The sequence below is a fragment of the Nannospalax galili genome, unplaced genomic scaffold (genome assembly GCF_000622305.1).
Source record: "Nannospalax galili isolate Female #2095 unplaced genomic scaffold, S.galili_v1.0 scaffold2046, whole genome shotgun sequence".
In the NCBI taxonomy this organism is placed as follows: domain Eukaryota; kingdom Metazoa; phylum Chordata; class Mammalia; order Rodentia; family Spalacidae; genus Nannospalax; species Nannospalax galili.
In genome coordinates this window covers 88,278-111,205 of record NW_008354294.1, presented here as the reverse complement: position 1 = coordinate 111,205, position 22,928 = coordinate 88,278, and the positions used below count along the sequence as shown (strand labels likewise).

General features: G+C 41.2%; 1 protein-coding gene across 8 annotated transcripts in view; it reads right to left on the bottom strand.

Moving 5' to 3' along the window:
* Ambra1 (autophagy and beclin 1 regulator 1) overlaps positions 1-22,928 on the bottom strand; it is a 196,998-nt gene that overhangs the window by 105,887 nt on the left and 68,183 nt on the right. For all 8 annotated transcript variants that reach the window (XM_008851566.1, XM_008851570.1, XM_017802809.2 and 5 more), the window contains 2 exons: positions 19,204-19,284; positions 18,100-18,200 (listed from right to left, as the gene is read on the bottom strand). In XM_008851566.1, the coding sequence (XP_008849788.1) occupies positions 18,100-18,200; positions 19,204-19,284 (182 nt within the window). The remainder of the gene's footprint in view (positions 1-18,099; positions 18,201-19,203; positions 19,285-22,928) is intronic.

Genomic DNA, 22,928 nt, shown 5'->3' with positions numbered 1-22,928 from the left:
AGGTTTGGTATCCCATATTTCAAATTCTTGGGCCTAGAAGTATTTTGGATTTCTGACTTCTTTCTAATTATGGAGTATTGGGACCCAAGTGAAATTTGAAATTTATTCATGTTTCATATACACACAGTGTAAAAGTAATTTATACATTTTAAATAATTTTGTACATGAAATACAGTTGGATGGTGTGGAACTTTTCCCTTGCACTGTATTGGTGCTCAAAAAGTTGGATTTTTGAGCAGTTAAAACTTTTGGATTAGCAAGGCTGGAGAGATGGCTCAGTGGTTAAGAGCACTGACTGCTCTTGCAGAGGACCTGGGTTCAATCCCCAGCACCCACATGGCGGCTACAAACCGTCCTTAACTCCAGTTCCAGGGGAATCCGAAACCCTCTTCTGACCTCCACGGCACTGCACGGCAGGGGTGAACTCACTTACGTGCAGGCAATACAGTCATACACATAAAATAATTTTTTTTTTTAAATTTGGATTAGGAATGCTTGACTTGTATTTACTCATTTAATCCTTAAAACAATTCTATGTGCTAAGCACTATTCTTAGGTTGATTATACAAATGAAGAAATTGCATCCCCAAAGTTAAACAAATTACCTAAGATTAAACTGTTTGGAAGGAACAGAATGAATATTTAAACATAACTAGTCTGGCTCCAAAGCCCAAACTGGGAAACATTTTTCCAAACTGTCAGCAAACTTACCCTGCAAATGGCACCTGCCTTTGTCATGTCCCACTCAAATAATAATGGGGATAGATTCCAAGCTTTTTCAAGAAATACATAACCCTGGTACAAGCCTAGGTTTGGGTTGCAGCTCCCTTATCTAGCCTATCTGGACTAACAATTAAAATCTTAGAGGAATCATTAATTTTTCAGTGGCAGACCCAAAAACAACACAGAAAATCAGGCCACTCCCTGGCTAGACTGTAAGCTCCAGGAGGGCATTTAATTCTCTTATAATACCCAAAGTGCCCTAGAAACAGCTAAGCATCAAGCATTTATAATGTGCTATGAACATTTCAAAGGAACAATACCAAAAGGGCACAGGGGTAAAGTAGCAGTGGGGAAAGACAAAGGTTCAGTAAAACTGAGTCACATACATTCAAAGGACAGCAAAGTTTATTGACAAGCCCACTATCTTTTCCTAGAAAAGCCTGAAAGGCAGATAATACACAACAGATACTCAATAAGCATACCTCTCATGGGTGATCTTAGAAGATGCTGGGGCAAAGGGATGAGATACAGATTACATGACTGCTTCAAAGATTGTGCACACAAAAAAGCAAAAGGCCCTGCCTGGTGCTGGCTGGCAACTGGGAAGCCTATGTTCTCTGGGAGGAGGGTGGCATTTACTTCTATTTCCCAGGCAACCAAGCCAGCCCTTTATCGCCTTTACTTTCATCACTGGAGCAGAAGGAAAGGTAATTGGGTTAATTATTAAAGCAGCACTAGTTAGTACCACCACCCCTAATTGTCCATTTATCTGGGGTTATAAATCAGCCATCTTAATTGATGTTGAGTTGGAATGTGCCACTCACTTTACTTGGCTGGCTATGGGGTACAGAGCAGAAAGATAAAGAATTCAAAATCAGTATTTATTACTATTTGTACTCAATACCAAAGATGGCCCTCAACTGTACTTACTACCACTCTTCTTTTCCAGGTTTACTAATTCAAGTGCAGAGCTGGACACAGTGAGTGATAAAGCAATTTGCTACACTAAACAGTGCTGCTGCTTTCAAGTTGTAAAATTAGGCTAATTCCTAAAAGTCAGAAAGCCCTACACTCCCGATGCCCATTGAGGCTGATCAAACTATAAAAGCTCTAATAGTAACTCCCTAGGATACCAGGAGAATGTAGAACTTAATGTAAGAAAGAGTGTTGCTGTTTTAGCCAGAGAGAAGAGGAATGGTGACACATATGCCTATAATTCCAGCACTTGAACAAGCTGAGGCAGAACTGCAAGTTTAATGTCAGTCTGGGCTCTACAGTAAGACCTTGCCTCAATAAACAAAAACAAACAAATGAGAAGTGGTAGTGGAATGGAAGAACTGAAAATGAGGTAATGAGGAAAAGCAAATTACTGTAAAGAGATAGCTCTTTCTTATCAATACCAATTATCAAACAGAAGGATGTTTGGGTTTGTGGTTTTGACTTATATGCCAATGACAGCACAAAAAGGGAAAGGGAGCTAGAGAGATGGCTCAGTGGTTAAGAGCAGTGGCTGCTCTTGCAGAGGACCTGGGTTCAATTCCCGGCACCCACATGGCAGCTAACCAACTGTCTGTAACTTTCTTCTTACCTCTGAGGGCACTGCACAGCATTTTGCAGGCAATATACTCATACACATAAAAATAAATAAAATTTTAAAAGGGGGAGGTAGAACTATGGTAGGGCACTGTTTCTGTGTCTTACCAGAATCAAGTCTATATCAATCTGAAGTAAATTCTAATAAAATATTATTTGAAAATCAGTAAAGACATTAAAACAGTATGGTAGATGTCATATAACACAAAATCGGTATAGGTGAAATTGGGACAAAAAAAGAAATTAAAGATACAGAAAACAAATTCCAAAGTGGCAGACATTAATCTGAAATAATAACATTGAATGTGAATGTGAATTGAAAAATCCAAAGACAGAGACTGTCTGGTTCAATAAAAAAGAAGGTGCAGGTCAGCGAGGTGGCTCAATAAACAGGTAAAAGTGCTTGCTCCACAAGCCAGGCAACCTCAGTTTGATCCCCAGAACCCACAGTGGGAAGAGAGAACCAACTCCCAAAGTTGTCCTCTAACCTCCACATATGTACTATAGCAACATGCATGCCTATTCTCACACATACATATCATAAAAACAGCACAAATTTAAAATAAACAAGATGCAACTATATGCTTTATTTAGACTCAGAAATCTAAATAAAAGCCAGACATGGTCAGATGTGGTGGCACATGCCTTTAATCCCAGCATTTGGGAGGCAGAGGCAAGCAGAGATATAAGATTGAGGCCACCTAGTCTACATAGGGAATTCCAGTCTCCCCCCCCCCAAAAAAGGTTTATGCCTAGGAGACTGAGGTAGGATTGATGTGGGTTGGGGCCAAACTAGGTTACATAGTGAGTTCCAGGAGAGATTGAACTACAGAATAGGATTCTGTATCAATAAAACCAAACCCCTAACATCAAAAAAATATAAATAAGCTAAGAGTGGGGATGGAAAGATGGCTCAGCAGTTAAGAGCTCTGATTGCTCTTGCAGAGGACCCGGGTTCGATTCCCAACACCCACATGGCGGCTACAAACCATCCTTAACTCCAGTTCCAGTGAAATCCAAAACCCTCTTATGACCTCCCCAGCATTGCACGACAAGGGTGCAATCACATACATGCAGGCAATACACTCATACACATAAAATAAAAATAATAAAGAAAATGGTCGGGTGTGGTAGCACACACCTTTAACCCCAGCACTCAGGAGGCAGAGGCAGGCAGATCTTTGTGAGTTCAAGGCCAGCCTGGTCTACATAGTGAGTTCCAGGACAGCTGGGGCTACAGGGAGACCCTGTCTCAAAAAGACCAAAAAAAAAAAAAAAAAAGAATTTTAAAAATAAGCTAAAAGTAAAGGATGGAAATAGAGATATCATACCATATAATCAATCACCATTAGAGCTGGACTACCTATAGTAATATAAAAATATAGACTTTATGACAAAAACACTAGGTAGTAGAGACCGAGGAACATTTCATAGTATGAGAGTTGATTTATTTTTTTTTCTTTTTGAGACAGGGTCTCCTTGTAGCCCCAGCTGACCTGGAACTCACTATGTAGACCAGGCTGACCTCAAACTCACTGAGGTCTGCCTGCCTCTGCCTCCTGAGTGCTGGGATTAAAGATGTTCACCACCACACCCAGCCTGAGAGTTAATTTTAACTTATCATTGAGATATAAGAATTATGAACGTGTATACATCTAGTGACAATATCAAAAATACTTGAATAAAAAAGTAACAAAATTTAAAGGAAGAACATACAATTTGGCAATAATTTTTTTTTTTTCAAAACCATACTCTCACCAGGCATAGTGGCACATGCCTTTAATCCCAGCATTCAGGAGGCAGAAGCAGGTGGATCTCTGTGAGTGCCAGGCCAGCCTGGTCTATATATGAGTTCCAGGTCAGCTGGAGCTACAGGGAGACCCTGTCTCCAAAAAAAAAAAAAAAAAAAAAATCATACTCTCTTCTGCAATGGCTGCTGCACCACAGGTGGGTAAGGTTCAGTGTATTCCAAGGGCACACACTCTCTGTAGTCTCTTAGTTTCTAAAACTTGACCAGTTATGACTTTCTCTGTGCATTGCACTCTGTTGTATAAGGAAGCTTCACTGATAAGAGTTGAGGGATATATAGTTTTCTCTCTACCTCTGTCCCCCATTCCACCAAGCTCCATGAGCCTTTGGCATAGGTAGAGGTTCCACTGCAGATATGTCACCTAGGACTCGGCATCTTTCAGACACACATTCTCTGTGTGTGACCAAGAGGGAGCAGAAAGATTATAAAGCCACAGTTAATTCATGAACATAGGGAAACAGAGGCCTTCAGGCCACTGGAAGCTTGTACATGTGAATGTGGGGCAATGGTGGCATCAAGCACATGACCCATGCCAACTCAATCAGACAAGGGCCCAGAGTGGAGTGAGGGAAATGGGCAATGGGCCAGTCCTAGTCTGGGAACTACTAGAGGGGGATTGCTGCTGGGTGAGGGAGAGTGGCCCTTACTTACAATCTCTAGATAGGCTGACTAGACTCTAGAGGATGAATTTGCACCGAGGGACATCTGAGTATAGATGCTTGACTGGATAGAACTTAGTATGTATGGCAGAATGCATGAGGTTCAGCAGGGGGAGGTGTGTGTGTGGGCATGGATGGGGAAGGGGGTCTAAATCTGATTAGGAACTATTGTATGAAATGTACAAAAGCTCAATAAAAATTCTTTAAAAATCACACTCTCAATAACTCTCAGAACAAGACACAAAACCAATAAGAACACAGAAAGTTTGAACACTATTAGTTAAGTAGATCTAACATCAACACAACTCCACTCCACATCAACAGAATATACATTCTGTTCAAGCACGTTCACCAAGTTGGCCCATATGCTATGCCAAAAAACAAGTTCCAATAAATTTAAAATAACTGAAATCATATAAAGGATATTCTTAGACCACAGAGAAATTAAAGGAGAAATCAAAAATAAAAGGAAAAAGGAGAAAGTCATACACAAAACTGAACAGTGCATTCCTAAAAAACTAATGTGTCAAAGGAGAGATGATGATGACTGGGCACAAGAGGCCATCTCTAGCCCAGAACACTTGACCAGATTCCAATGACCTGTGGGGTTAAGAACATGAAAATCCTGACACTTCCCATTGATTTTAATCAAAATAGTAAATTAACTACATCAGGCTCACATCTGCCAGGAACAGATGCTCATTAGGATAAAAGTCAAAAAGATTATGCAGGACAAATAACATACCCCACATTACTCAGGTCCTTCTCCTCCAGAAGATTTTGTTCTTCTAGTAATTAACAGGAAGCTGCCACATGCCAGAACTTCTCATTTCACTTTTCTGAGGCCTCAAACATGTAGAAAAATATTATAAGCTTAAGACCCATTTGGCAGATACTCCCTACTTGAACTCAAGCAAAATGGAACATAAGATAGAGGTCTTATGAGTTAGGCAGACCAGTTTTAATTTCCCAAATCTACCTCTCATAGTGTGATGTTTAGCAAACAACTTTTCTGAGCCTCAGTTTTCTTGCCTGCAGAATGGAAATACTACTACCTGCCACACAAGATTGGAGCACTGGTTTAAGGAGATCATGTATAGGAAAGTGCTTAGGACCTCACAAGCTCTTGTTAGCAATGGTTAACCTCATTTCCTTCATTTCAGTTTCTATTACCACACAAAGCTACAGTTGTCTGCTAAAAAGTCAGCAGGGGGAGATCCTTAGACTACTACATATTTCCCCCAAAATATACCTGGTAGAGTTGCAACAGCTTTTTTAAAAAAATTATTTATTATTTTTATTTTATGTGTATGAGTGTGTTGCCTGTATGTGTAAGTGCACCCGGGTCATGAAGTGTCTGTGGAGGCCAGAAGACAGTGTCAGATTCCCCTGGAACTGGAGTTAAGGATAGTTGTTATACCATGTGGATGCTGGGAATCAAACCCAGATCCTCTGCAAGAGCAGTCACTGCTCTTAACCGCTGAGCCATCTCTCCAGCCCCGAGTTGCAGTAACTTTAAATGCACCGCTTTCAGTATGAGTCCAGGTCTGAGCTGGCCTGGTTGACGGGTGGTTGGACACCACTAGGAACCTACACGATTACAGAGAAGTCACTAAGATAAGATAGAAGAGATGAAGATTAACCAACTATCATCACTCCTGTGCAGTAACTTCATTTTTCTATGAGCGTTCTCAGGCTCTGGTAGGAGAAAGACGATTGAAAGGATCTTAATTTTGCAGAAATCCATTTTTATTGATGTTTCAGAATAGCTTTGCTTAAAGCCCACTGGAGATTCATTTGCCACCACAGTACTGGTCATACCTTTTAAAACTGCAGTTGTGTGTCTACTTTGTCCCTTTAGGTTTGCCAAATTCCCCTTTGCAGAAAGTCATCATACAAAGGTTCTACTTATGTTTGGAAACAAGAACTCAGCAGCATTTTAAGGTATGGCCTACCATCAAGACTCCGAAATACAGGAGGGCAGGGACTGTATCTGTTTTATTCACCCTGCTAGCCGAGAACACCACCTGGGCCATAACAGCTGTAGAACAAGTATCTGCCAAATATAATTGTTTTGGGACCATCTCAACCTCATTCCGATCATATAAGAGAAAGTGCCTTTCCAAGAAAACTGGGAATGCCTACTGCTAAAAGGCCCATCTTTCTTGTACTTTGAAAGTCATTGTTATAGCACCTCAATTACATGATCACAAGTAAGCTTGATAAAAAGCAAAACATCTGTAACTAGGAGGACAAGAAGGCTCAGAGAAAAAGCTATTATTACATAATAAGATTTTCCTCAGCATCACTGGGTTATAAAGGGTCATGTCTAGGAACTTCTTAAAACAGAAGAATAGATAAGAAAAACTCTGAAGGTCCACAAAGCCTCCTGGGAGCTCTTTCTGTCTCTAGGTTAAGGTCTTAGAAAAGGAATGCTATGTTGATATTGTGTTCTCTTAAACAACTGAGAGGAAGCAGACTAGGAAAGTGGCTTAGAGTAGGTCTTGGAGTCCACTACCTGGGCTCAGTCCTGGCTCCTTTAATCCCTAGCTGTATGACTAAGACCTGACCCAGAGTCACCACTATTCCCTTCCCTGCCTATAAGGTAATAACACATCTCATAGAACCACTGCGAGACAGAAATAAAATTTTCCTAAAGTGCTTAAAATGCTCCCTAGTATAGAACAAGTAGTAACTGTTCAGGTTTTTTGTTGCTATTATTATTACTGCTACAATTTTCTAAAGTAAAGATAAAAATGGCACAACTGTAAAGAAAATGTAAAGGGATATCCAAGTACCTACACATGATGAGAGCTTTAAAGACCAATAGGCACTCAAAACATTCATCCTTAGAAAATGAATATTATTTATAAATAGAAACCATTTGCCCATCTAACTTAGGCATGGGGTGTAGGAGTGCAGCTTTCCTTCTCTTAGTGGCATTTAGAATCGTTAGATAGAGAACTTTACTCATGGGATTCCACACCTATTAATAACTGCTTGCTGGAACATGCCCCTATAGTCAAAGGCATCTATAAGGACAATCAGGCCACCAGGGATCAGGCCACTAGTCAGTAAGTAAAGAAAGGTACACTGTTACTGGAGCAGGGAAAGAAAAAAACAAAAAATAAAAAAAAACATACAGTTGTTAGAAAAAAGCTAAATGCCAAGGAAAGAGAGATTTTCTGGCAGTAGAAGAGCAGGAGGTACTGTGTGGGGTGGTAGAGGCAGATGTCTGGAACAGAGAAGGGTGCAGAACTCTATAGTATTACTGCCTGGCAGCAAGTGATTATCTTCCACAAGCCTTCAGCCAAGCCACAAATCAGTAACAGACGAGGAGAGGCACAAAGTATGTTTAACAACTAGGACCAGAGCCTTCCTCAGATGGTTGTCAGGAGACTGTGGGAATAATCTATTCATCTGTCAAGCCAGGGCCTAAGTCCTAGTGTCTAGGATCCTGGAATTCCAGACCTTGGTGTTGGGTCATAGGCACAACTGTGGGGAGGACCAGATTCCATGGTATGCCAGCTACCTTAGCAGCTTTGTTAGAAATCCTTAAAACAGGGTCTGGAAAGATGGCTCAGCAGTTAAGAACACTGGCTGCTCTTGCAAAGGACCTGGGATCAGTTCCCAGCACCCACATGGCAGCCAAGAACTGTCTATAACTCCAGTTCCAGGGAATCCATTACCCTCTTCTGACCTCTGTGGGCACTGCACGCATGGGTGCACTCACACATTCAGACAAAACCCCCATGCACTTTAAAAAAAAAAAGAGAGAGAAGAGAAATCCCTCAAACAGCTAGGTGTGGTGGTGCACACCTTTAATCGCAGAACTCAAGAGGCAGAGACAAATGGATCTCTGTGGGTTTGATCTACAAAAGGAGTTCCAGGCCAGCCAGGGTTATATAGCCAGGCTGTTGTCTCAAGAAAGAAAAAAACAGAAAAAGAAATCCCTAAAACGAAACTTGTTAATATCACTCTCATAGCCCTACAGTGCCATTTCCTCACCAGTCTACCTTTAACCACCACATGGCCCAAGTCTTCCAAAATAGAATGCCATTTAAAAAAAATTTTTTTTGAGAATTTCATAAATGAGCACTGTACTTACATCATTTCCACCTGTGCTGGATAGCATTAGTGTGAACCTGACGCACCTGGGTTGAGGGAGCCTCAATTGGGGAACTGCCTTCATTGGACTGGCCTGTGGCCATGTCCATGGGGCATCTTCTTGATTGTTGAGTGATGTGGGAGGGCCCAGCCCACTGTGGATGGTGCCACCCCTGGGAAGGTCAGAGTGTTTGTCACAGCAATGAAGAAACAAACTAGGACACCACCCCTCCTCTGAAACTCCTTCCATGTCCTGCTACTCATTTTCCATTTCTTGTCTTCTTTGGTTATTATTGTTAGCATTTTAAATTTTCTCATAAAGATCCTTTAAAGATATGCCTATTATGTTTGAGTTTCATACATCTTATGCCTTTCCAGATATAATTTTACAAGTTGGCAGTGGCACACACCTTTAATACCAGCACCTGGGAGGCAGAGGCAGGTGGATCTCTGGGTGTTCCAGGCCAGCTTGGTCTATACAATGTATTCCAGGCCAGCTGGGGCTACAGGGAGATCCTGTCTCAAAAAGACACCCCCCCCCCCAAAAAGATGGTAGTGGAAGTGATGGAGGAAGGGACAAAGAATGTGATAAGGAAACAACCTTTATCATACACACACAACCCGATTTCTGCTTTGATCCCTTTTCTGTAGATTGTCCAGAAGTAGATGCACATACATGTCCCAGAGCCTGGTATGCTGGATAACTTCAGTTGTCAACCTGACATACCTGAGTAGAAGTAATCTCAGTGGAGGAATTACCTCCATTAGATTGGCCTACGGTCAGGTCTTTGGGGCATTTTTTTGATTCCTGAGTGATGTGGGAGGGTTCAGCCCATTGTGCGCGCTGCCACCGCTGGGGCAGGTGTTTTTGTGTTGTATAAGAAAGCAGGCTGCTCACAGGCCAGAGGAGCAAGCCAGTAAGCAGCACTCCTCTATGGTCTGTGCTTCAGCTCCTGCCTCCAGGTTCTTGCCCTGAGTTCTCTCAGTGACAGACTATGACTGGGGAGATGTGAGATAAAATAAACCCTTTCCTCCCCAAGTTGGTTTAGGTCAGTGTTTTATCATAGCAATAGAAAACTAAGACACCTGGTCACATGGTGCCTCAGAACCCAAAAGCAAGGGTCACTAAGCAGCAATAAAAAGCAAGGATCCACTCAGCAATAAAACTGCCTCAGCAGTATCTGCCCAATCTATTTTCTGTTTTGTGGCATTCTGAGCCAGTTCCACGGGTCTCTTCCACTCTTCCTTCCTCGTAAGATTCCAGTGCCGGAAAACTCCATATGCTGGCAGTGGCAAAGGGGTGGAGAAGTGTGGATTAAGGTCCCAAGTAAATCACAGGATCGAGTTCATGAGTATCTCACCAACCGCACCATAAACAAGAAGCCTTTATCATTCAATTAAAAGCATAGCCAGAATTTAGTTGCTAGATTAAGAAACAAGTGGTCTAAAAAAAATTCCTCCTCCTCCTCTTCCTCTTCATCCTCCTCTTCTTTTTTTTCCTTTACAAAAAGGCCTGAAGGAGAGAGACTGCTGAGTCTAGCCTCCCTCTGGCAGAGGGCCTAAGAACGCAGGAAACTGCCTGAAAGGGCCCAGATCCTGCCTCCACAAGGTAGTGAGTGTCCCCTAATTGTGCCATACCCATCCCCTTATCTGGAATTTCATGAGGCCCCTCCCAAGGCCCCAGGGCAGATCTGGCTTTGGTAGGCTAAGGCTGAGATCCTAGCAGACAGCCTGAGAGAGTGGGTTCCAACCTCCATCTGTGGTATAGCAGCTCTGATCTCAGCAGACTACCAGAGAGTGCAGAGTTCTGGCCTCCCTTTGGCAGAGGGCTTGAGAATGCAGGGGACTGCCTGAGAGCGCCAGGATCCTGCCTCCATGTGGTGGTGAGCTTCCCCTAAGTGCACCATACCCACCCCCCTACTTGGGATTCCCAGCTCCCACATGGCAGTTACAAACCATCCTTAACTCCAGTTCCAGGGGAATCCGAGGCCCTCTTCAGACCTTCGTGGCATTGCATGACATGGGTGCACTCACATACATGCAGACAATACATTCATACACATAAAATAAAAATGATAAATAAAAAAAAATTTTAAAAACCAACAAAATTCATCTCTTTGCTGTCTACAAGAAACCCATTTCACCTTCAAGGACAGGTACTACCTTAAGGTAAAAAAATGGAAAAGAATATTCCAAGCAAATGGCACTAAGAAACAAACAGGGGTTGCAATTCTAATATCTGACAAAATAGACTTCAAAGTAAAACTAATCAGAAGAGATAAGGAGGGTCATTTCATTCTAATTAAAGGAACAGTTAACCAAGAAGATATTACAAAGCTTAACATGTACCAAACTCTGGTGCACCCAAATTCATAAAAACAAAACTATAGGACTTTAAGACACAGATTAACCCCAACTCAGTAACAGGGACTTCAAAACTCCACTGTCTCCATTAGACAGGTCAACTGGACAAAGAACATCACAGAGACGTCTGAATTAAATGATACCATACATCAGATGGACCTAACAACCTCTTTAGAATATTCCACCCAAGCACCAAAGAATACACTTTCTACTCAGCACCCCATGGAACCTTTTCAAAAACTGACCACATACTAGGCCACAAAACAAACCTCAATAAATACAAAAAAATAGAAATAACTGCATGCATTCTATTGGAGCACAAGGCAATAAAGCTCAAAATCAACACTGGAAAAAGCCCTTAGTTACTACATGAACTCCTGGCAACTGAACAACACACTCCTAAACAATGAGTGAATCAAAGGAGAAATTAAGAAACAAACAAAAGAATTCCTGGAATTCAATGAAAAGAACAATACAACACAACACAACCTCTGGGACACTTTAAAAGCAGTGCTAAGAGAGAAGTTTATAGCTCTAAGTGCCTACATTAAAAAATTAGAAAAAGCCCAAATAAATGATCTAACACTGCAAACTCAAGACACTGGAAAGGAAAGAACAAATGAAAACCAAACCCAGCAGATGAGAAGAAATAACAGGGGCTGGAAAGATGGCTCAGCGGTTAAGAACACTGGTTGTTCTTGCAGAACAACAACATGGCAGCACTCACATGGCAGCTAACAACTGTCTGTAACTCCAGTCCTAGGGGATCCAACAGCCTCTTCTGTCCTCTGTGGGCATTGCACAACACGGGTGCACTTACCTACATGCAGGCAATACCAGAATACACATAAAATAAAAAAAAACTGTGCTGGATAGCTTTAGTGTCAACTTGACTCATCTGGGTTGAGGGAGCCTCAATTGGGGAACTGCCTTCATTGGATTGGCCTGTGGACATATCCATGGGACCTCTTTTTGATTGTTGAATGATGTGGACAGTGCCACCCCTGGGCAGGTGGACCTGTGTTGCATAAGAAAGCAGGCTGAGCAGGGGCCAGGGGAGCAAGCCAGTAAGCAGTGTTCCTCCATGGCCTGTGTTCCAGCTCCTGCCTCCAGGTTCCTGCCCTGAGTTCCTACCTTGGGCTCCCTGATGAACTGTGACGCAGGAGATGTAAGATAAATAAACCCTTTCCTCCCCAAGTTGGTAGTGGTCAGAGTGTTTTGTCACAGCAATGAAGAAACAAACTAGGACATAAACAAACAAACAAACAAAAAAACCAAAAATCAGAGCAGAAATTAATGAAATAGAAACAAAGAAAACAATACAAAGACTCAATGAATCTAAGGGCTGGTTCTTTGAAAAGCTAAACAAGATAGACAGACACTTAGCCTGGTTAACCAAAAGAAAGAGTGAGCAAATCCAAATCAACAAAATCAGAGATGAAAGGGGAAACATCACAACAGACACCCAAAAGGGAATATTTTAAAAACCTATATGCTACTAAATTTGAAAAATCTAAAAGAAATGGATGAATATCTAAAATCATGGGAACCACCAAAGTTAAACCAAGAAGAGATCAACAGTTTAAAAAGACCCATAACATATAAAGAAATCGAAACAGTAATACAAAGCCTCCCAATTTAAAAAAGCCAGGGCCGGATGGATTTACAGCAGAATTCTACCAGACATTTATAGAAGACCTCCAACCAATGCTACTTAAAGTATGCAAAATGATAGAAACAGAAAGAGAACTCCCAAATTCCTTCTATGGAGCCAGCATCACTCTAATACCCAAACCGGGTAAAGATACAACCAAAAAAGAAAACTATAGACCCATATCCTTAATGAACATAGATGCAAAAATTCTCAGCAAAATACTTGCAAACTGCATACAGACACACATCAAAAAGATCATCCACCATGATCAAGTAGGCTTTATCCAAGAGATGCAGGGCTGGCTTAACATATGCAAGTCAATAAACATCATTAATCATATAAATGGACTCAAAGACAAAAACCACATTGTCATCTCAATAGATGCAGAAAAGCCTTTTGACAAAATTCAGCATGCATTTATGTTCAAAGTCCTGGAGGGAATATATATCAACATGATTAAAGCTATATACAACAAACCCACAGCCAACATCATTCTAAATGGAGAAAAACTGGAAGCATTCCCATTAAAATCAGGAACCAGACAAGGCTGTCCACTATCTCCACTCCTTTTCAACATAGTGCTTGAAACTCTGGCTAGAGCTAAGACAGGAGAAGAATATTAAAGGAGTACTAATCGGAAAAGAACAGGTCAAACCATCACTTTTTGTGGATGATATGATACTATACCTAAGAGATCCCAAAAGTTCCACAAGAAAACTCCTAGAACTGATCAACACTTTCAGTATAGTGGCAGGTTATAAAATCAATCTGCAAAAATCAGCAGCCTTTCTACATACCACTAACAAGCAATTGGAAAAAGAATACAGGGAAATGCTCCAATTCATAATAGCAAAAAAAAATTAAAATATTTTGCAATAAATCTGAGCAAAGACACCCAAGATCTCAACAATGAAAATTTTAAATTGTTAAAGAAAGAGATTGAGCCCATCTCTGGGCTCTCCCCCATGATCATGGATTGGAAAAATTAATATTGTGAGAATGACCATCCTACCAAAAGCAATATATAGATTCAAAGCAATCCCAATCAAAATCTCTATGACATACTTCACAGAATTAGAAAAAAAGCATACTTAAACTCGGATAGCCAAAGCAACCCTGAGCACAAAAAACAATGGTGGGGGGATTACTATACCAGATCTCAAAGTATACTACAGAACTATAGTCATAAAAACAGCATGGTACTGGCACAAAAATAGACACATAAATCAATGGAACATCATTGAAGATCCAAACGTGAGTACACACAATTTCAACCACCTGGTATTTGACAAAGGTGCCAAGAACACACAATGGAGGAAAGACAGCATCTTCAACAAATGGTGCTGCAAAACTGGATCTGCACCTGTAGAAGAATAAAACTAGACCCTTATCTTTCACCTTGCATAAAAGTCAACTCCAAGGCAGATCTTTGTGAGTTCAAGGCCAGCCTGGTCTACACAGTGAGTTCCAGGACAGCTGGTGCTACAAGGAGACCCTGTCTCAAAAAAAAAAAAAAAAAAGTCAACTCCAAATGGATCAAAGACCTCAATATGAAACTGGAAACCCTGAAACTATTAGAAGAAAATATTGGCAGTAACTTACAAGGTATACATGTAAGAAAGGATTTTCTAAGTCAGACAGAAGTTGCTCAGGAACAAAGGTCAGCAATCAACAAGTGGGACCTTATTAAACGAAAAGGCTTCTGTACAGCAAAAGAAACAATCAAAAACGTGAAGAGAAAAACCACAGAATGGGAAAAAATCTTCACCAGTGACAGAACTGACAGAGGTTTAACATCCAGAATATATAGAGAACTCAAAAAACAAAGAACCATGAAACCAAATGAACCAATTAAAAGATGGGCTATAAGCCCGGCATGGTGGCGCACGACTATAGTCCCAGCAGTTGGGAGGCAGAGGCAGGTGGATCTCTGTGAGTTCAAGGCCAGCCTGGTCTACAGAGTGAGTTCCAGGACAGCTGGGGCTACAGGGAGACCCTGCTTCAAAAAGAAAAAAAAAAAAAAAAAGGATGGGCTAAAGATCTAAACAGAGAGTTCTCAAAGGAAGATATAAAGATGGCTAAAAAACATCTCAAAAAGTGTTCAACATTGTTAGTAATTAGGGAAATGCAAATTAAAACCACCCTAAGGTATCACCTTACCCCAATCAGAGTGGCTAGGATCAAGAGAACAAATGATACCAAATGCTGGTGAGGGTGTGGAGAACGCTCATTCACTGCTAATGGGAGTGCAAACTCGTGTAACTTCTACAGAAAACAGTGTGGAGAACTCTTAAAAAACTAAAAATGAACCTACAATATGACCCAGTTACACCACTCCTTGGCATAAACCCAAAGGACTCATCCTATTGTAGAGATACTTGTACAACCATGTTTGTTGCTGCTTTTTTTCACAATAGGTAAGAGATGGAAGCAACTTAAGTGACCCTCAACTGATGAGTGGTTAACGAAAATATGGTACAGTCACACAATGGAGTTCTACTCAGCAGTAAGTTTGCAGGTAAATGGATGGATCTAGAAACTGTTATACTAAGTGAAGTAACACAGACTCAGAAAAACAAACAATGTATGTTCTCCCTCATATGCAGATCCTAGCACCAAATCCTTTTAAATTCCAGGTCCTTTTAATAAGATGATGCTATACAGCAGTCCCTTCTGCATGAAATAACTACTATCATCACGACTTCAGCTGAGCCTGATTGCTAAACAACATTACAATTGGGCTTGTTGACAGCTGTGCTCATTCATTGAAAGAGGGCCAAGCAGGGTCACTGGACCCTCAACGGAGTATCCAGTCACTCTTCCCAGCCAACTATAAGTAATTTGGCCCTAATCACACACGGCCTCCTGGATTTGGGGAGGGCTAAAGTATACATGACCCATGCTGCGTAAAGGCTTTCCAGTGTGCATACCCTCAGGTCATATATACACCTCAACAACCCCTCAGTTATCTTGGTAAGTAAGTTCAATAAATTCATTGGTTCCCCAATAAAAGTTTAATCAAACATTAGTTTGACACCATAACCTGAAAAGAGCATATGCATTGCTTAGCATCCCCAGGAAAAGAAGTCTCACAACAGATGGAAAATTTGCTAATGCTATTATGTCTCATAATTATTTAAAAAGAAAGAAAGAATGTAAAAGATGTTAAAAGGATATGGGAATGGAGACTTTTTCCAAAATAGAAACCATGAGAAAGCCAAGCAAGTGGTGAAAGCCTGTGTAGGTTTGTTATGATATATAAAGGATGAGACAAAAATAATATACACGTAATCTTAAAATGTCTATGGTCATAGTTTAGTCAACTAGTTTAAGGAACTGGTAGAACTAACCTTATTGGATGTTTAAAAGCCATAGTTATACTATGGCCTATACTAATGTGGTCAGAGGGACTTAAAGGACAGTTTTTGCCCCTTGCCCTCCAAGGTCGACTAAATTCCAGGGGACTATGGAACATCTTTCAAAATGTGCTGTAACCGTGGTGAGTCACCTGTCATCTTGTTCGGTGAGGACATGGAGACCCCACAAGATGGACTTGAACCAGTGTTCAGTCTACAAAGAGGAGGGTCAACTCAGAGGAAACATCTCATTCATTCTACCAAGTGAAGCCAGACATGGGCGAGCAAGACCTTTGACTTATCTTCACATAGATGGAACTGGTAAAAGAAAGGAGCCAGGGGCTCCTCCCAAGCCCATGTGACCCCTGAGGGACAGATCCTCAAATGACCTTAAGTATAAAAATTAATTGATTTATTTGGGCCAACTGTATGGTCTTAAACACCCAAAAGGAAAGTATAACCAAAGAGTAAAGTCATCAGTATATTTCTTTAAAGAGTTCAAGGATTTACACTTCCCAGACATTAGGCTTAAGTCTTTTATATAAAAAGTTATTTAGCTGGGCGTGGTGGTGCACGCCTTTAATCCCAGCACTTGGGAGGCAGAGCCAGGGGGTTCTCTGTGAGTTCAAGGCCAGCCTGGTCTACATAGTGAGTTCCAGGATAGCTGGAGCTACAGGGAAACCCTGTCTCAAAAAAACCAAAAAAAAAAAAAACCAAAAAAACCAGAAAGTTATTTAGGCAATTATTTCTCATTGATGATTTTGTTCCTAACCAGAAAGTGCTGCTCAGATGTAAAGCTTCAGATCTTTGTCTCCAATACTGTAGTGTCCACCTGTAGCTAAGGAAGACAACCAGCTATTGTTCTAAATTTGTTTTCTCCCCCTGTCTAGAAGCCTTTGAGAGGGAACTGACACTGATTCTAAGGACTCCAACAGCTATCAAAATACCTGAAAGCAAATCCTGAATTCATCACTCTAGAGTCCAGTCTTGGAAGACAAAAGAAAATTGAGGAGAAATCCAATAGCGGGATGCTTATGGACACCCTTGTCAAGAAATTCCAATGGACTCTCATATGAACATTTGAAAACTGTCCTGTTCTTTTTTCTAGTTCCTTGTCTAGAACTTGTAATGCTAATTACTCTTGCCTTTACTTCTCCTTCACACACACAGACAGACACACACACACACACACACACACACACACACACAGAGTCATGGAATTTGGGAGTCTTTTAGATAGACCCACTGAAGGGGTACCCTAATTTTGGTCTCACCCTGCATCCCTGTCCAGCATGGAAGAAGCCAGAGAAGTCTGCATCCTGATTCCCTATCTGCAAGTTGGGTAACCTCTTCAGAGGATGATGTGATAAGAATAGGAGGTAGGAATTGGCTAGGCAAAGTATTTGGGAGCTTGTATCTAATCCTTAAAAGATTTTAGGGTTACCTCTTCAGAGGGGGGAATGTTAAGAGCAGCCAAAAGCCCCATTTAAAAAAAAAAATCAAAGAAGAGTACATGAAGTTATCAGAAAAAAGTGATGGGGAGATATGGGAGGAGTTGGAGGGGAGGGAGTGGGCATGGATTTGATCAAAACACCTTATATGCATGTATGAAATTCTCAATAAACTATTTAAAAAAAAAAAAAAGGCCTGAAGTAAGTAGAACTAGGTGGGAGAAAGAGTTTTCCTTGACCCTTCTATGTCTTGCCTAGAAGTATGCTATTGCATATAGGATCCCAGACTTTTCAGTCAGAAGCTAAGAGACTATCACATTAATATATGCAAAGTTTTAGCTTTTTGCCCTTCACAATTTCAAAATCCAAAAGATTTTCTTACCTGCCAGGACCCTGTTAACAGAAGAGTGAGTAGCCAAGCCAGGCTGTCCTCGTTCATGAAAAATCCCAGCATAAGGCAAATACTCAGGCAGCAAAAAACGCCTATAAGAAGGAATCATGTAAGAAAAGTCAACTATAGGCTACCTATCACACAACAAAGATGACATTATCCATTTATTTACCAGTGAGGCTGGGCACTGAGGTATACAACTATAATCCAATCCTAGCATATGCCAGGCAGAAGAATTTCAAGTTCAAGGCCAGCCTAGCCTACATACCAAAACCTGTCTCAAAAAAATCCCCCAACATTAATAAAACATAGTCAAAGGGATACACTAACCTAATAAATCCATGGGAATCCAAAGAGAAGTTTTAAAAAAACCCTCAGGATTTTTCCTTTTACAAATGTGTAACTCACCAGGAGGTGGTGCACACCTTTAATCCCAACACTCAGGAGGCAGAGGCAGGCAGATTTCTATCCCTTCAAGGCCAGCCTGGTCTACATAGTGAGTGCCAGGGCAGCTAGAGCTACAGGAAGACCCTCTCTCCAAAAAAAAAAAAAAAACCCCAAAGCAAAAACAAAATAACAACAACAACAACAACAAAAAAAAAATGTGTAACTCAACTGGGTATGGTGGTGCACGCCTTTAGTCCCAGCGCCCGAGGCAGAGGCAGATCTCTGAGATCAAAGTTAGGCTGGTTTACATAGCAAGTGCCAGACCAGCTGGGGCTACAGGGAGACCCTGTCTCATAAAGATCAAAAAACATGAAAACAAATATGTAACTCTTCCTATCTCTTCCTCAAAAGTAAAGCCCCATGAGGCTTCTACTTTGAACAGGATACTCCTGATATCATTTTTCTGTATTTTTGCATTTGACCAGACATCTAATAATCCCATATATGAATAATTCAAAGGCCAGAGGTAAGTTTAAAACTAAATTCTAAAGGGCTGAGGGTATACCTCAATGGTAGAATTCTTGTCTAACACTCATAGGAAACTCGGTTCTATCCCTAGCAATATGAAACCAAATCAAATCAGCCAAACAAAAATGAAATCCTAGGCTCTTATAAAGGCTCCCTCTATGCTTACAACCCACTTCTTACCTTGGGACAAAACGTCCAAGCGAAGGCGCAGACATCCGGGCATTTCGAGGAGCTCGGTGCCTAGATCTGTCACCATTGTCCCTGGAGCAAATAGAAAGACTAAATGTAAGACAAGACATGAAGTAAAATCACACCAATCAACCCCAAAGACAAGCAACTCCCATACTAAATTCCTATGCTCAGAAAAGGTAATCCTAGGAACCAGTCATCTGTTGGCTAAGTAATTTGGGAGGCACATTATTATGTTGTATCTCTGGAAAACTGCCACTAAAGACCAGTGAGTCCTTTAGCAACACTTCAGGAGAGAAGAGGATTTTTTTGAGTCAATGTGGTCTTTGAACCCTGTAGCATCTAAAAGTAAGGACAAGTTTAAATCTTGGGATCTGGAAAGGCTATATAAGAATGATTTTTCTTTGTTTATATCCCCTAGACAGAAAGAAAGACAGGAGGAGGGGAAAGCTGGGGAGGTAGCTCAGTGGCACAGCACCTGCCTAGCATATGCAAGGGCTTAGGTTCATTCTTTAGTATTATCAAAAAGGAAGGAAAACAGACACAAGAAAAAGACTTTAGTTCCTTCTTTCAAAGACCAAAAAATTGACAGTGATGAAGAATGTTAGAAAATGGAATCATAAACCAAGTCATATGAGTAAAAAGAAAAATAGGTATTTCTTTTATAGAGTATTCAAAAAATAGTAATAACGATTGTTTACTAAATGTTTGCTAAGTTCCAGTTCAAGTATTAATGTTATCCTATTTAATCTTTCCAGCTAGCCCATGAGATAGCATTAGTCTAACTTTACATAAGAAATCTAAGAACTATATAGGCAAATCCGAGGTCACAAGGTTAGAAAGTGGCTGAGGCAGGATTCAAGGAAGACATGACATTAAAGCTCTGGATCTTTCCACTGCATTTCCTTGCTTCCTACGAGAAAAGAGAGAAAAAGAACTTCTTGTGGCTTAGTTTCCAGCACATCAAAGGAACAATAAGCCAAAGGGCACTGGCTGGACAGAACAGTTAATTAGTTGCTTAAATAACTAAACAAAATAAATGAACCCCTGAAAGCTTGATTTAGGATATCTGAATTCTCCCCCTGGATTATCTTCAAATCAATGAGATAATTTTCAAATTGGCCCCGGAACCAAAGTTAAGGCAACACTTCGGCTTTTAAGTGGACCACTGAGAGTTCTATAAAGCCAGAAACAAAAGGCCATGAAGGTTTTATGTCTAGGTAGAATGGGCTGCTGAGTATTAAGTGAGATCAATACCAAGGATATTGGAAGCCAATCCATTAAAAGTCAGTACTTTGTTTTTATTTTCCCATGAGAGAAAGTACACTATTGTTTTCCTACACTATCATAATCCATTGACTTGAAACTCTGGGGATAAAAAAACAGTAAGGAGGAAAGACATAATATTATATAGGTAGTAAACAGGGGGGTGGGGATTAAAAAATAAATTTTTTTTTTGTCTTTTTGAAGCAGGGTCTCCCTGTAGCCCCAGCTGTCCTGGAACTTACTATGTAGACCAGGCTGGCCTTGAACTCACAGAGATCCGCCTGCCTGTGCCTCCCAAGTGCTGGGACTATAGGCGCGCACCACCACACCCGGCTTTAAAAAATAATTTTTAAAAAGGGGAGGGGACTAGGGAAATGGCTCCATGGATAAAGTACTTGCCATGCAAGCCTGAGGACTGGCGTTTGGATTCCCAGAAGCCATTTAAAAGTCAGGCTGGCATGGAGCCACCTATAATCCCAGGACTAAAGACATAGATGGGGGATCCCGGAAGAAAGCTGTCTAGCTAGGCTAGCTAGATTCAGTGAGGTTCATTGAGAGACCCTGTCTCAATAAGTAAAGTGAAGGAAAGATCAAGGAAGACACCCAGATTGACTTTGGGCCTCTATAGGCACACACACTCATGATCAAACACACATAAACATATGTATGCATATGACATACATACATGAAAAAAAAATCAGAAGTTGCTGACCCACAGAATGCAATTATTGAAAAACATCAAAGTTATTGTGTACACACACTAAGAAGCTGAACATGAAACAAATAAGATAGTTCTCAAATTAAAGACACTATTATTTTTCAAATATATGTAGATTTTAGTTTAACCGGTTGAAGTATGAATTAATTTAAAATCATGGTAGCTTTTTAGCACCTTCTTAGCACAGTAGACAGCACAACAGTCTCATAAAATCATGGTAGCTTTTCATTATGTATTTATCAATGGATGTAATCAATTATCATGAGAGGAGTTACAAAACATTTTAAAGTTTAAAAGAGTCCTATGGAGCCGGGCATGGTGGCACACCCCTGTAGTCCCAGCACTTGGGAGGCAGAGGCAGGTAGATCTCTATGAGTTCAAGGCCAGCCTGGTCTACATAGTGAGTTCCAGGACAGCTGGGGCTACAGGCAGACCCTGCTTCAAAAAGACCAAAAAAAAAAAAAAAAAAAAAAAAAAAAAAAAAAAAGAGTCCTATGGAAGGAACAGGGAGAAATGCCTAGGCCTCAAGAAGACTGAAAACTAAGTTAGAAAGCAGCATCATAGGGCAGATTCAATTACTCTATTCTATAGCTCTAGAAGACAGCTAGTCTTCCTGGAATCCCACTGTTGTACTGACACTTGCTCCTACAAGTCCAAAGATCCACTCCCTTCTGGATAAAAAGAATACTCTAATTGGTGTTAGCAGATGTGAGGGGCAGAGAAGATGCCAGAGTACTAGGCAGTACTGGTGAGGTGCCAATGACCTAAGAGGACACAGAGCTCAGTGCGAGGACACGGGAAGACAAAGTGAGAGCAGTGGACAGGAGAAAATGAGACTCCTACAACATACACCACAAACTTCTTTTTGTTGTTTTAAAACCTAAAAACAATCATTTTTCCATTTTAAAAGAGCAGAATGGTCAGCTTCCCTGGGTCTGCACGACCAGCAGGCCTCTCTCAAGGGTAAGTCGATTGCACCCTCCGTGCCTTGACGCCCCCAGCCTCATTTACCCCCCATCTCCCCGACCTGTCTCTCCTCCTAGCCTGGTTCCTGAAACATTCCTTGTCTTGGTGCCCCAGACACAGGGGGAACCACCACTGTTTCCTGATCCTTTGGAGACAGACCAACCCAGTTCCTTCTAGGGATCCCAGGAGCTCTCTGGGCCTGGCCCTGCCCTCACCTCCCTCTACTTCCCTGGGCCTACACGACCCTCCAACCTCTTTCCTGGAGGCCAAGGCTGACTTTTCCTCTTCCTGATCCTTTGCATCCAGACCAACCCAGCTCCTCACTGCAGTCCCCAGGAGCCCTTGGGGCCAATTCCCACCCCCATCTTCCTTTGCATCTCTAGGTGGCATGGCCACCAGCTGCCCTAGACCAGCATCTTTCCTGGGCGATGCTCCCAGGCCACTCCAACCCCCAAATTCCTGAGGCAAATCTTTCCTGGAGGGATCCAGACATTAGGAGAAACCCTGAGAGCATCTGATCCTCATCTGACTTGGGCCTCTGTAGGAACACCTGAAGACAAAAGCAATCTGGCGACTCCAATATAAAATCAAAAGAGAGAACCAGAAGCTTAGAGGAACCAGCTTTTCATGCCCAAAAAGTAAACCACAAAGACACATGAAGTTCACAAAAAGAAGCAGACCTAAATTTGAAGACTTGAGTCTCACACAAGAGAGAATCCGAAACTACAAAAGAAATTCACATATCAAAATCACAGAGAAAAAACAT